This window comes from Peromyscus californicus, unplaced genomic scaffold (genome assembly GCF_007827085.1).
Source record: "Peromyscus californicus insignis strain IS unplaced genomic scaffold, ASM782708v3 Scaffold_2__1_contigs__length_46816999, whole genome shotgun sequence".
Taxonomy (NCBI): Eukaryota; Metazoa; Chordata; class Mammalia; order Rodentia; family Cricetidae; genus Peromyscus; species Peromyscus californicus.
Window position 1 is genome coordinate 14,073,608 of NW_026294540.1, and position 13,623 is coordinate 14,087,230.

General features: G+C 44.7%; 1 protein-coding gene across 4 annotated transcripts in view; it reads right to left on the reverse strand.

The window, feature by feature from the left end:
- Clip1 (CAP-Gly domain containing linker protein 1) overlaps positions 1-13,623 on the reverse strand; it is a 117,265-nt gene that overhangs the window by 73,241 nt on the left and 30,401 nt on the right. For all 4 annotated transcript variants that reach the window (XM_052755399.1, XM_052755396.1, XM_052755398.1 and 1 more), the window contains exons 2-4: positions 7,893-8,081; positions 4,051-4,619; positions 523-647 (exon numbers count right to left, since the gene is read on the reverse strand). In XM_052755399.1, coding sequence (XP_052611359.1) covers positions 523-647; positions 4,051-4,619; positions 7,893-7,977 — 779 coding nt within the window. In that variant the 5' untranslated portion in view covers positions 7,978-8,081. The remainder of the gene's footprint in view (positions 1-522; positions 648-4,050; positions 4,620-7,892; positions 8,082-13,623) is intronic.

Sequence of the window (13,623 nt, forward strand, 5' to 3'; positions counted from 1 at the left end):
AATGATCTTTGCTGGGCCAAGTGGTACTCAATGGTCAGCTGGTCTAGCCTAAAGGGTAAACTCTAGGCCAATGAGAAATCTTGAAGCTGACACCCAAAGTTGCCCTCTGGCATGCACACATGTGCATATGCATTAAAAACAAAAACAAACAGAAAATATTTTCTAGCTAGGTCTCCGGAATAAAAAAGTCTAGATGTGGTGGTATACACCTTTAATCCCAGCACTGAGAGGCAAAGGCAGGTGGATCTCTGTGAGATAGAGGCCACTGGTCTACATAGCAAGTTCCAGAACAACCACAACTACACAGAGAGACTCTGTCTCAATCAATCAATAAAATTAAACTATAGCTCCTTGTCAGTCACAGTAGCTCATATCTTTAGTCCTGATACTTGGGAGACTGAGTTGGGCAGGAAGATTGCCACGAGTCTCAGGCTAGCCTGGGTTATTCCATAGAGGAAGAGTGTCTCACAAAACACACTCATATGTAAGAGGGAGACACAACATCACACAACTCAGACCAACCTTGTTCCAGCCACTGCACCGTCGTTCTTCCCCAAAGGTTCATCTAATTCCACACCACACCATTCCCCCTTGGCAAAGTCGGTCTCTCCAAGAAACCGGACTACACCAGCCTTAGTGCCGCCGACCTACAGGAAGAACAAAAGGTGAGACTTCAGAGGGAGAGTTCAGTGGCTTCCCCTTTGTGGTCCTAACAAATGACAGGCAGTGCGCTCCATCGTCCATCAGCGGCTTCTTTGCTTCGTCTCCTCAACTCTGTCAAGTTATCCCAAAGTCACACGGGCCACTTACCCAAGTGACACACTGCTAGACTGACCTGATGTCTGCTGTAGTTCAGTAATGAAACATTCTGTATGTGTGTACGCATTAAGGCTTTTTACCAAAATATTCTTACTTAGAAAAACGCTTGACTATAGGCCAGCCGGATGGCTCACTAGGTAAGGGCACTTGCTGCCCCAGTACGGGAGCCTAATGACCTGCATCCAGTCCCTGGTACCCACATAAATGTGGAAAGAAAGAGATGATTTCACAAAATGTGTGCCCACAGACACACATACACAACAATAATAATATAAATTTTAGAAAAATACTTGATTACTTCAGAGCCACTTTCTTTTCTGGTTGGAAGTTAATTATTTGCTACAAAAGTAAAAACGCAGCAACATCAAAGAGGAGTAGATCTCATCTGTGACTCTGGATCTTTGGTATTTTCTGGTACTTCCTTTGCCTCAACACAGTGACGTATGGGTGTTAAAGACACAATCGACACGTGTGGTTTGGGCTCACTCATTGCACAGCAAATGAAAATGTAAGCACTTAATGCTGGGTGGTGGTAGCATACCAGACTCAGGAAGTGGAGGCAAGAGGCCTAGAAGTTCAAAGTCATCCTGGGTTACACAAGAAGTTAAGGGAGAGAGACAGGTGGATCGCTTGAGTTCCAGGGCAGCCAGGGCTAACAGAGAAACGGTCTTGAAAAACAAAAAACAAAAAAAACAAGACAATTGAAGTACTTTAAAATGACTGATTCTACTGTAAAGGTTCTGTTTCCTTACAACTGTTAAAAATACCACTCCTCACGATTTTATTCACACGAAGTGCTCAAAACTCTTTTTGAAAATATTTTCTCAACTATTTTCAATATACATATAAACATTAGTTATCACCAAAATTATCCCATCAGCATTATTATGTTTTCCCTCACACATACATGAGAATACACATTTGTGACTTGGTCCAGGTCCATACATGGCAACAGCAAGTCAATCACTGCTCCTTAGCAACCTGCATCATTACCTTAACCACAGCACTTCTTCAGAACAAGCTTTCCATTTTCCTCACCTGTTTCCTAAGCTTTTGTCATTCACCCACCCCAATACAGAAGACTGAACACAAGGCCCTGTGCGTACTGGGCAAGCACTCTAAGGCTGGGCTCTAGCTCCAGCCTTTTTCCTGTTTTGAGACAGGGTCTCACTAAATGCCAGCCTGTACTGAATTCATCTGTACCACAGGCAAGTCTTGAACTCTTTTATTAGACAGGGTCTCACTGTGCAGCTCTGGCTGTCCTGAAACTCACTATGTAGACCAGGCTGGCCTCAAACTCACAGAGATTCACCTGCCTCTGCCTTCTGGGCGCTGGGACTAAAGAAGTGTACCACGTGTCTGGCTAGCTTTGAACATCCTGCTTTGGCTTCCTAAATAGCCAGAATTACAGATCTGTACTACTAGGCCTGACTTAGGCTTCTTTTTTTCTTAATTTCTTTTTCAAAAACTTCATTGTAGGGGCTGGAGAGATGGCTCAGTGTTTAAGAGCCCTTGTTACTCTTACAGAAGATCTGGTTTTGGATCCCACATGGTAGCTAATAAACATTTGTAACTTAAGTTCCAAGGGTCCCAATGCCCTGTACACATACATACATGCAGATAAAACATTCATACACATAAAATTAATAAATGTAATTTTTTTCATTGAGAAAAAAGAATAAATGTGGTATTTTTCATAGCTAGTAATAATCAATGCTGACATCTCGGTTCATTTCCTAGTCTCAATTGCTGTGGTTCCCATATGGTCTGCTCACTAACACTCACACTGAAGGCTAGGGTGCAGCTCAGTTGGTAGAGTGCTTGCCCAGCACACACAAATCCCTGGGCTTGGTCCCCAGTGCCAAGTATATCAGGTGTGGTGGCAACACCTGTAATCCCAGTACCCAGGAAGTAGAGGCAAGAGGCTTAGGTTCAGAGTCATTCTGGATTACATAATAAGTTTAAGGACAACCCAAGATACATGAGGCTTAGTTTCCAGTGCTACAGTCAGGAAGTGGGGCCTAGTGGGAGGCATGTGGGTTTAGGGTAGAAGAGTCGAACCCTCATAAATGTACTGATGTCTTTCTGCTGCTGAGTTAAGCCCTAACAGAACTAGACACCATGAGCACGGGTAGTTAAAAAGTAAGTCTGGCTGCTCGGAGCTTCTCTCTGGACACACTCATTGACTGTTCTGCCACGGAAACAGGAGACTTGGGGCTTGCTGATTAGGCTAATTCAACTAGCATGTGAGCAGAGTCTCCCTGTTTCCATGCCGCCAGCCCAGGCCTAGCAGTAAGCGTGTGGCAGCAGCAGTGTGTGCTACCCCGCTCAGCATTGCCGTGGATGCTGGAGATCAGACTGTCCTCATGCTTGCAGGTGAACGAACGCATTACTGAGCTACCGCCCCAACCTCCCTGCCTCTGCCCAATTAGTTCTTTATTGTTGTTTTGTTTTTGCTTTTAGAAATAGGATACTGCTACGTAGCACAGCCAGGCTTTGAATACCCAATCCTCCTGCCTCTGCCTCGAGAGAGCTGGGACTGCAGCCATACAACACCATGCCTGGCAGTTTTTTTAACTGCTAAAACTTTAAATCAAACATTTCAGATTTCTAAGTCCCTCTGTGTATGTGTGTCTCACTCTCTCATTCCCTCTCTCTCTCTCTTATTTTTTATTTTTTGGTACAAAGTTTCTCTGTGTAGCTCTGGCTGTTCTGGATCTCACTCTGCAGATCAGGCTGGCATTGAACTCAGAGTTCTGCTTGCCTCTGACACCCCAGTGCTGGAACTAAAGGTGTGCACCACCACCGTCCAGCTACCATGGTTAGTTCCTAAATCTTACTTCTTTAACTAATTTAAAGTTAAAATGCTTCTTATTTCTAAATCAAAGACTTATGTTTAAAAAAGACAAATTAGTGTGGTGGAGGGGAACATGGTGAACAGCACTGCTGCAGCCTGGGCTACAGAGAAAAACCTTGTCTCAAAGAAGGAAGGAGAGCCGGGCGGTGGTGGCGCACGCCTTTAAACCCAGCACTCGGAAGGCAGAACCAAGCTGTGAGTTCAAGGCCAGCCTGGTCTACAGAGCGAGATCCAGGACAGGCACCAAAACTACACAGAGAAACCTGGGGGGGGGGGGGGGGGGAGGCGAAATAATTAGCAGAGGAGGGGAGGAAGATGCTGAGATGGAAAACTGAAGAAGCAGTAGCCACAGTAACTTGTGCACATCAACTCACCAACACCCTGTCTCCGATCTTGAGTTCCCGCTCTCCTTTCTTGACAGAGCCAGCCTCTGAAAGGTTGGAGATTGACTCACTGGCAGTTCTCGTAAGGTTGCTGAGTTGAGACGGAGTTGCAGTTTCTTTTGCTGTTGAATGGGACGGTTTGTGGGGAATATTTGAGGGCGTGGCTGGAGAAGAGGACACCGTGGTGGCCGCAGCCGTAGACAGAGGCGAAGCAGCTCTTGCATGAGCTGCCTGCAGGCCATTGGCCTCCTCTTCTGCCTGCACCTTCCTTGTTAACTTAGAAGGTCGGGTGAATATCCCCTTTAAAGGTTCACACTGGAAATAGCGAACTCCTGCCACCGAACCATCGTTCTTTCCTATGGGTTCGTCTAGAACAATCCCAGCCCACTGGCCTGGTGCAAACTGAGTTTCCCCAAGAAACTGGATAAATCCGGGCTTATTTCCATTCACCCAAACACGTTCTCCAACTCGAAAGTCATCCACAAATTCTTCTTGGGTCTCTGAGGATGGAGGGCCTGTGGCTTTCTCACTGGCCAGTGTCTTCTCCACTGGAGCTGCAGCTGAAAACAAAGTCGGGTCAGAGAGATCCAACATCACACCCAAGCAGCTATGTGCTAACTGGAAGAAAAACGGAGAGGGGGCTGGAGCGGTGACTCAGTGGTTAGACACACCGGCTGCTCTTGCAGGGACCCAGGTTCAATCCCCAGCACCTACATGGTGGCTCACCACGTCCGCAGCTCCAGTTCCAGAGATCTGACATTCCCTTCTGGCCCCAGTCAGCAACAGGCATACATACCCACGGTGCTCAGACATACACACATATATATTTCATATAGATGAAACACCCATACACATAAATAATAAAAAAAAACTTTAAACATAAAAAGAGAAAACAACAGCCATATGAACAGACCATGACTTGTTGGACAAGTTTTTTTTTTTTTTTTCTTAAGTAAGGAAGTACAACACTGTCAAAACTCTGTGAACTGGGGAGCGAGGTTTATTCTACTTTTGCAACTAAGACTGGATATCACCAAGGCAAGGGGGAAAAAAATCATTCTTTCCCAGCCCTGTATTTATAGTTCTGAGTTCATGCCTACTCCACTCCCTTCCTGAACACTTCAGGAATACCCAGTCAGATCCACTAAGACCCGTTCACTTCTATATTAGAGCATGTCAAGCTAACAAAACTCAGATCATTTAACCAGAAGCATGGAGTCATGCTTGATGGATGAAAGGACTGGGGGCTGAGGCCTCTATGATCGCTACTGCAACACTATTATATAAAATAGTTTATACATGAACCTACTCCTTTGATGGCAGAGGTAGATCACAGCAAAAACAAAAAGATAGCCAAATGCCTAGGAAGACAAGACACTTTTGTACAACCGTTATCCTATCAAAAAGATAGTAGTTAATTTGTCAGAAATGTGTATTTACACTGAAAACATCCATTTAGTCGTCCAATAAGGATTTATTAAATATTCAGTGTAATTTGGAAAAGAGCGCATTCCTAACCAGACTATCGTTTATGAGGCATATCATGATCTCAGGCTGTGACACAACCTCCCTGAGTTTAGTTTCTTCCAGGTAGGGAGGAGGCAGTGACATCTCTCGAGGGCCTTTAAAAAGAAAACTAAATGACTGAATGTACGGATTCATCCTCTACATGTTTAATTCCTCTTGCGTCTCTAGGACTAGTCCGAGGTATTGTTCGATGTCAGGAAACAAAGCAAGACAGAAGTGTTGTGCCGTCCTAGAGGTCAGAGTGAAGAACTGGGAGGAGACAAGAAAGCAGGTAGCCTGAGTGCTGTGGAGAAGAAGACAAGCACCCCACACCCAAGAGCCGACATCTGGTCTGAGGCCTAACTGCCAAGGAAGTGTAAACATCACTGGGGAACAGCAAACTGTGCACAGCACATTTCTGTCGTTTATAAATTCCCAGCCTAAGATAACTTGTTTTGCAGTGGTTCCAACCTTTCACAGGGGTCACATAAGACCACCAGGACACAGATATTTACATTATATTAGTAACTGTGGCAAAATCAGTTATGAAGAAACAACAAAAATAATTTTATGGTCACCAGAACATGAGGAACTGTATTAAAGAGTTGCAGCATTAGGAAGGTTGAGAACCACTGTGTTGGAGCAACCTGAATGGACTGAATCACTCATGCATAAAATGTCTGGGAAAGGTCTTCCTCACTGGTTTGAGAACCAACTACTGTTCAATTAGTGTCATCCAACCTTTTAGACTAGACTACTGTTTGTTTGTTTCTAATTCCATGGAGAAAGATCTGGAAAAATTAAGGAAGAGAAATCAAAATACCTTAATACTGTAGGGATCAAATAACTTCAGTGACTTAACTTGTTAATTACTTTAACTAGTCACACTAAATCAACTAAATTAAGAAAGGATAACCTCCAAAAATGTGACTCCTAAGAATTCTAGATCTGCCAGATGGTGGTAGCGATCGCCTTTAATCCCAGCACTCGGGAGGCTGAGGCAGGTGGATCTCTGTGAGTTCTAGGCCAGCCCGGTCTACAGAGTGAGTTCCCTAACATCCAGAACTATACAGGGAAACCTTGTCTTGGGGGAAAAAAAAAAAAAAAGAATTCTAGATCTGAGTGGCCGTGTGTGGTTCAGCAGGGAAAGTGCTCAGAGGACTTTAGATCACTGCATCAATGTAAATAGCGGAGCGTGGGGCACAGACAGGAAAATCCCTGGAGTTCACTGACCAGCTAGCCTAGCCAGAATGAGTTCCAGGTCTAGTGTCTCAAAAAATTGGGTGGAGATAGTCGGGCGGTGGTGGCGCACGCCTTTAATCCCAGCGCTAGGAGGCAGAGGCAGGTGGATCTTTGTGAGTTCGAGGCCAGCCTGGTCTACAGAGTGAGATCCAGGAAAAGGCACAAAGCTACACAGAGAAACCCTGTCTCAAAAACCAAAAAAAACAAAAAAAAATTGGGTGGAGAACAACTGACAAAGTTACCTGACGTCAACCCCTGATCTCCAGAGGTGCTCGAAAAGGTGGGTGTGCATGTACACCTGAACATATAAGTTTTGTTGTTGTTTGTTTTGTTTTTCCCCAAGACAGAGTTTCTCTGTGTAGTTGTGACTGTCCTGGAACTCGCTCTGTAGACCAGGCTAGCCTCGAACTCAGAGATCCACCTGACTCTGCCTCCTAAGTGCTAGGATTAAAGGCGTGCACCACCACACCCGGCTTATAATTTTATGTTTTTTTAAGAACTCCAAATATAAAACTCTGTTTCTTCATCAAAACTTTTTCAAATACCGATTTTTATAAAGTTGTCTTTTCAGAAAATAAAAAAAAAATCTTCCAATTCAATGCCTTTATACAGGATAATGTATGATCGCTCAGTGATTAAGAATGCCTGGTGCTCTTGCAGAGGACCTGAGTTCAGTTCCCAGCACCCATGTCAGGTGACTCACCTATAATTCCAGCTCTAGGGGATCTGATACCCTCTTCTGGACTCTTCCAGAAACTGCATGCACATGCATGCACACACACATACACACACGCGCGCGCACGCGCGCACACACACACACACATACACACACACACACACACACACACACACACACACACACACAAATAAATAATAAAACAAATCTTTTTCTAAAAAATTAAAAGTAACAGGGCGTGGTGGCACACACCTTTGATCCTAGCACTCAGGTTGGCAGAAGCAGGCAAATCCCTTTGTTCAAGGCCAGCCTGGTCTACAGAGTGAGTTTCAGGACACAGGGCTATGCAGAGAAGCCCTGTCTCAAAACGCAATGATTAAAAATAAACAAGTAAGAAGTGAAGCATTACCAGCGGCAGATGTCTTCAAGGCTGTGCTCCCAGGCCTGAGGATCTTGGTAGGGGCCTTCAGCCCGCTTGGTTTTAGCATACTCATTGTCTTGGAAGGTCAGAGCTCTCCCTCGCTGGTGCCACTATCTTTCCCCAATCATCCATACAAATGTGGGTGTTTCTATAGAGAGCTCCGTCTCTCGACTCAATCTGAAAAGAGAAAGAGAACAGGGACGACAGTTACTCCACACTGAGCACAGTAGTGGTGCAAGAGAATCACAGGAAGACATCATTTTGTTTGTTTGGGTTGTTTTTTGGGGGGCTGGGGCACTTCTGGAGAATTTTTAAGTCTTAAAAATTCAATAATTTTTAAGACTGTAAAGGCACTAAAAGGTGTTTCCCAATTGTTGCTATACTCATTGTTGTCTCTACTTGGAGTTACAAAGGTGTTTTGTTTGAGACCAGGTCTCACTATGTAGCTCTGGCTGTCCTGGAACTATGTAGATCAGGCTGGCTTTGAACTCTCTAGTGCCAGGATTAAACTCCCTGTTCTAGGGTTATAAGCTTGTACCACCACACATGGCTGGGAGTTAGGAGATTTTAAATCTTCATTTTACATTACAAGGGGCTTCCAGCACCAAGTGCCTCTAATTCAGATACTTAAAGACTTGGGTGCCAGGGCTGGAGAGTTTGCTCAGTTAAGAGCACTTACTGTTCTTGCAAAGGACCTGGGTTTGAGTCCCAGCACCCACAAGAGGTTCACCACCTCCTCTGGAACTAGGCATTCATGTGGTACACAGACAGACATACATGCAGGCAAAACACTCATATACACTAAATAATGAGGGGGTGATAGCAGAGGCTGGGGGAGGGGGTGGGAGGGAGGGAGGGGAAACTATGATAGGGATGGAAAAAATTAATTAATTAATTTAATAAAAAGAAAACTTTGGGTGCCAAGTAAGCATGTTCAGGTTTGCTGTTTTGATTACTACTGCTTCGACACTGCACTAAGGGTTGTGAATACCAAAGCCTCGTTTGCAGCCTATGGAGAGACCAGTCTATGCCCAGAGCAGCAACACCACTGTGCGTTAACATCAAGGGTTTACATACACAAAACAGGCACCTCCACAGGCAGTTATCAGACGTGTTGGTGTTCACAGTGGGAGGTACCAGCACCACCTAGAACGTGTGAGAAATGAGCCCTGGGTGGGCTCTGCTATCTGGAGTTTAATAAGTCATTCGGGTGATTCTGATGGGAGCATTTGAGAACCACTACGCAATTAATGATCAAAAAATAATCGGAGGATCAATTTCTCAATTACATGCACATGAATCATCCACAATTGACTCTCAATACCTCTACAGCACCTCAGAACTTTGCCTCCTCTGTGGCTCTGTTTCAGGGGTTCTCCCTGCCTGCAATGTGCTTTCCAAGTCTCCAGCTTAGCCTGCTCAAATTGCACTCACCTGCCATACTAAACCTACTCAGCTCCTCACCAATGAGAATGTATTCAACTTTCCATTTCCCATAGAGTGTCCATTCTGTTTAGTCTGTGTGCTCTTTGTGACATGGATCCTGGATACCTGCTCTTTCCTTTCACCGTTTAAGTAGGTTCTGGGGGTTGAACTCAGGATGTTAGTTAGACTTGTGTGGAAATGTCTTTAACCCACTGAGCCATCTCATGGCCGTTTCTCGGTTTTTGAAACAAGGGCCTCACACTGTCGTACTGACTGGCCTCAAACTCACAGCATTTCTCGTGGTGTTGGTCTTCCTGAGTGCTGGGATTACAGGCACGAGCCACCACACCCTACTGAGTCTGGACGCTTTTCATAGCATCTAGCACATAGCTGTCTCTGTGTGGACTGTGGATTTGATGGGAAGAAACTATAGTCATCTTTATATTTCCTACAACAATTAATAAACAACATTCACTAAATAAAATTAAAAATAAAAGCTCCAAATGTTTACTCTAAAATTAGCTGAGGTGTACTGAATATGTTTTTCAATTATACTTCTTGCTCATTATAGATGACAGAATAATATATGATAGACACAAACATATGGAACTTACAATGTAGCTGGGGGGAAAAGATCCACATCCACACAAAAAATAAATAAGCATATAATGTGATTGATGAGAAATACCAAACCATGTGACTATCCTGAAAACGTCCTAGAAGACCGAAAGCAAGGTGAGGCATGTGTGAGCTGGAAGGAAAGACACATTACACAGTCAGGAGACCAAGGACAGCTGGCGTTGTCCTCCCTTCTCGAGAGACAGCGAACCAGAAGATTCTCAGGAGAAATCAAGTTTAAAAGGAGAGCTCAAGAACCTCAGATCAATTTAAGAAACTGATTAGCCGGGCGGTGGTGGCGCACGCCTTTAATCCCAGCACTCGGGAGGCAGAGCCAGGCGGATCTCTGTGAGTTCGAGGCCAGCCTGGACTACCAAGTGAGTTCCAGGAAAGGTGCAAAGCTACACAGAGAAACCCTGTCTCGAAAAACCAAAAAAAAAAAGAAACTGATCAACTTACTAACCTTCCACCTCAAATGCAAAGCCTTTATTTCAGGATTCTACCAGCACAATGAAAGCTGTCCACAGCATCTCGGACCTTGTATTTATTTCACTTGTTTGTTTCAATTACTTTAGTCTAGCCACCATTAACAAGCAAAGTGTGAAGCCCAGCGTTGGCAGCCTCTCCCTGCATCACCTGAAACCCTCGTTATTCATTACGGTAGTTAGTACAGGTAAGAGCTGGGGGCTGCCAGCATCAGGCTAATCAGGAAAGAAGAGTCCTGAGCATCAGTGTTGATGCTTACATTGTGACTACTAGGGAAGATGATCATCTAAAACTCTTTTTGTTGTTGTTGTTTGTTTGTTTGTTTGTTTTGTTTTGTTTGTTTTTTCAAGATAGGGTTTCTCTGTGTAACTAGCCTGACTATCCTGGATCTCGCTCTGTAGCCCAGGCTGGCCTCGAACTCACAGAGATCCACCTGCCTCTGCCTCCTGAGTGCTGGGATTAAAGGCGTGCGCCACCATGCCCAGCTCATCTAAAACTCTTAAGGTGACACTCTGGCAAAGACCAGCACAGCTGTGAAGACTAGCTGCCGCTGAACCCGAGTCCAAGTCCAGCTTCCCTACTACACGGCACGGGGGGTGGATTAGGATGAGTACCTAACAGCTTACCTTTACTTGATACATTTTTGTATCTTAACATAAACTGCTCCCCCAGTTTGTGAGACTAAAGGCTCAATATTATGCCTCTGTGTTTTTAAATATGGTAGCCACCAGCTACTCGTTGCCTTTTTTTTTTTTTTCTGGTTTTGTCTTGTTGAGACAGGGTCTCACAATGAAGTCTTGGATAGCCTGAAAGTTATCATGCAGATCAGGCTGGCCTAGAACTCATACAGTTTTGCCTGCCTCAGCCTCCCAAGTGCCAGGATTATGGGCATACACGGACATGCCTACCCTACTTTTTTCCTTTTTAAAGATTTACCACCCCCTCTCTGTATACAATCATTCAGGAAGATGCATGTGGAAGCCAGAAGAGAGCATAATACACCCTAGATGTGCTTGTGAGCTACCCGACTGAGGGGCTGGAAAACCAACTCCAGCTCTCTCCAGCCTTCTGCATGAATAGCAAGCATTCTTTACCTTGGAACCATGTATCTAGCCCCTACATGTTAAATTGAATGGCTCAGTCACATTCAAATGTACAATTAACAGGCCACAGTGCCACAGAGAGAAGTTTCCATCATTGCACACAGGACAAATAGTTCTATTGGACAACAGCATTCCACAACCTCCTCCACCCAAAGGTTCTCTCCTTGCCAAAGAATCTACCATATCAAGTGACTGAGTAGCAGGAGAGCTCAGCAAACAGGAGCACTTATTGCTCTTGCAAAGGACCCAGTCTGGCTCCCTGCACCCAGGTCAGGCAGCCACAGCTACCTGTAACTGCAGTTCCAGGGACTCTGTCAACCCCTTCTGACCTATATACCTACAAACATGAAAATGTTTTTACACATAAAAATCAATAAAAACATTTTAAAGGTGACTGCCTGAGCACAACATGGTGGTGTAAGCCTTTGATCCCAGCACTCAGGATGCAGAAGCAGGAGGATCTCTGTGAGTTCGAAGCCACCCTGAACTAAATAGTGAGTTCCAGAAAAGCCAGGATTATAAAGAAAGACCCACAAAAAAGTGACTGCCTGAGGAAACACTAAATACTTCACAAAAAATGCCTCAACCAATTGTTTTGAGACCCAGTCTTTTGTATCTGAGGCTGACCTAAAAATTGGTATGTAGCCAAGGATGACCTTGAACTTGGGTCCTGTGGCCTCTATCTCTCCAGTTCTGGGATTACAAGCATCCACCACCATGCAGTTTCTGTGATGCTGGGGATAGAGGCCAGGACTTCACGCATGCTAGTCAAGCACTCTAGTAACTGAATCATATTTCCCATCTTTTTTTGTTTTGGTTTTTGGTTTTTCGAGACAGGGTTTCTCTGTGTAGCTTTGCGCCTTTCCTGGATCTCACTCTGTAGCCCAGGCTGGTCTCGAACTCACAGAGATTCGCCTGGCTCTGCCTCCCAAGTGCTAGGATTAAAGGCATGCGCCACCACCGCCCAGCCATATTTCCCATCTTTCAAAATGTTTTAACTCTATTTTCAGAAGTAATTGTGATCTCTTTGAGGCAGCTGAGGCAAGAGGAATACAAGTTCAAAATCAGCCTGAGCTACAGAGTGAGACCTTACTTTAAGAAAAACAAGCAGCTGAGTGAATGAAACAAGTTCAGAGGCACCTTGTTGGTGGTCCGAGAAATTAGTGGTATGACTCTACAACACTATGGAGCTGTTTCCAAAACCTACATCAGAATATCTCAAAGGTAAATGGATGTGCAGCTACCAAACAAAGCAAAATAGATCCAAGGCCCACAGGGAAAAGTCCAACAGTTCCAAAAATTAATGGCTGTGTCACCATAATAAACAACGCCTGCCCACAGGAAAGACCTTGTGTGGATGTGTATAAACTCCTATTTTTTCAGTTAGTCACAACCAAGGAGGTGGCTCAGACCTGTGATGCCAGAAATAGGGAGAAAAAAGTAGGATAGCCACAAGTTCTAGGCCAGCCAGGGCTACATAGTAAGACCTTGCTTCAAAAGGCCAAAAAGAGGAGAGTGAGACCACTTTCCAAGAAAAAAGTCACACTGCTTTACAGTCTTGCTTTCCAAACAATACTGGTGTGTGTGTGTGTGTGTGTGTGTGTGTGTGTGTGTGTGTGTGTCTGTCTGTCTGTCTGTGTCACGTATGTCTGTTTGTACTTATGTATATGGGTGTGTGCAAAACTCAAGAGTTTTGCATTTATAACACTGAATGATGCCTTAGAGAGAACTATTTGTAAAATGTTTATCTTGAGAACTTACATCACCTCTGAGATTTAAAAATAGCTACTGTTTTGCTCGTACTCGTAAAAGGAAGCAGGAAGACCATCTACTTCCAAGCACCAAGCAGGACCAGGGAGCAGAGCATGAGGGACTCGTTGACTACACAATCCCTTCTTGCTCCTTGTCATTCAAGGTTACACTTCCGCCCCAAAACAGGAAGCTGTGTTGCTCAACATCAATACTAAAGAAACTGTTTGGGCCGGGCGGTGGTGGCGCACACCTTTAATCCCAGCACTCAGGAAGCAGAGCCAGGTGGATCTCTGTGAGTTCCAGGCCTGCCTGGGCTACAGAGTGAGATCCAGGAA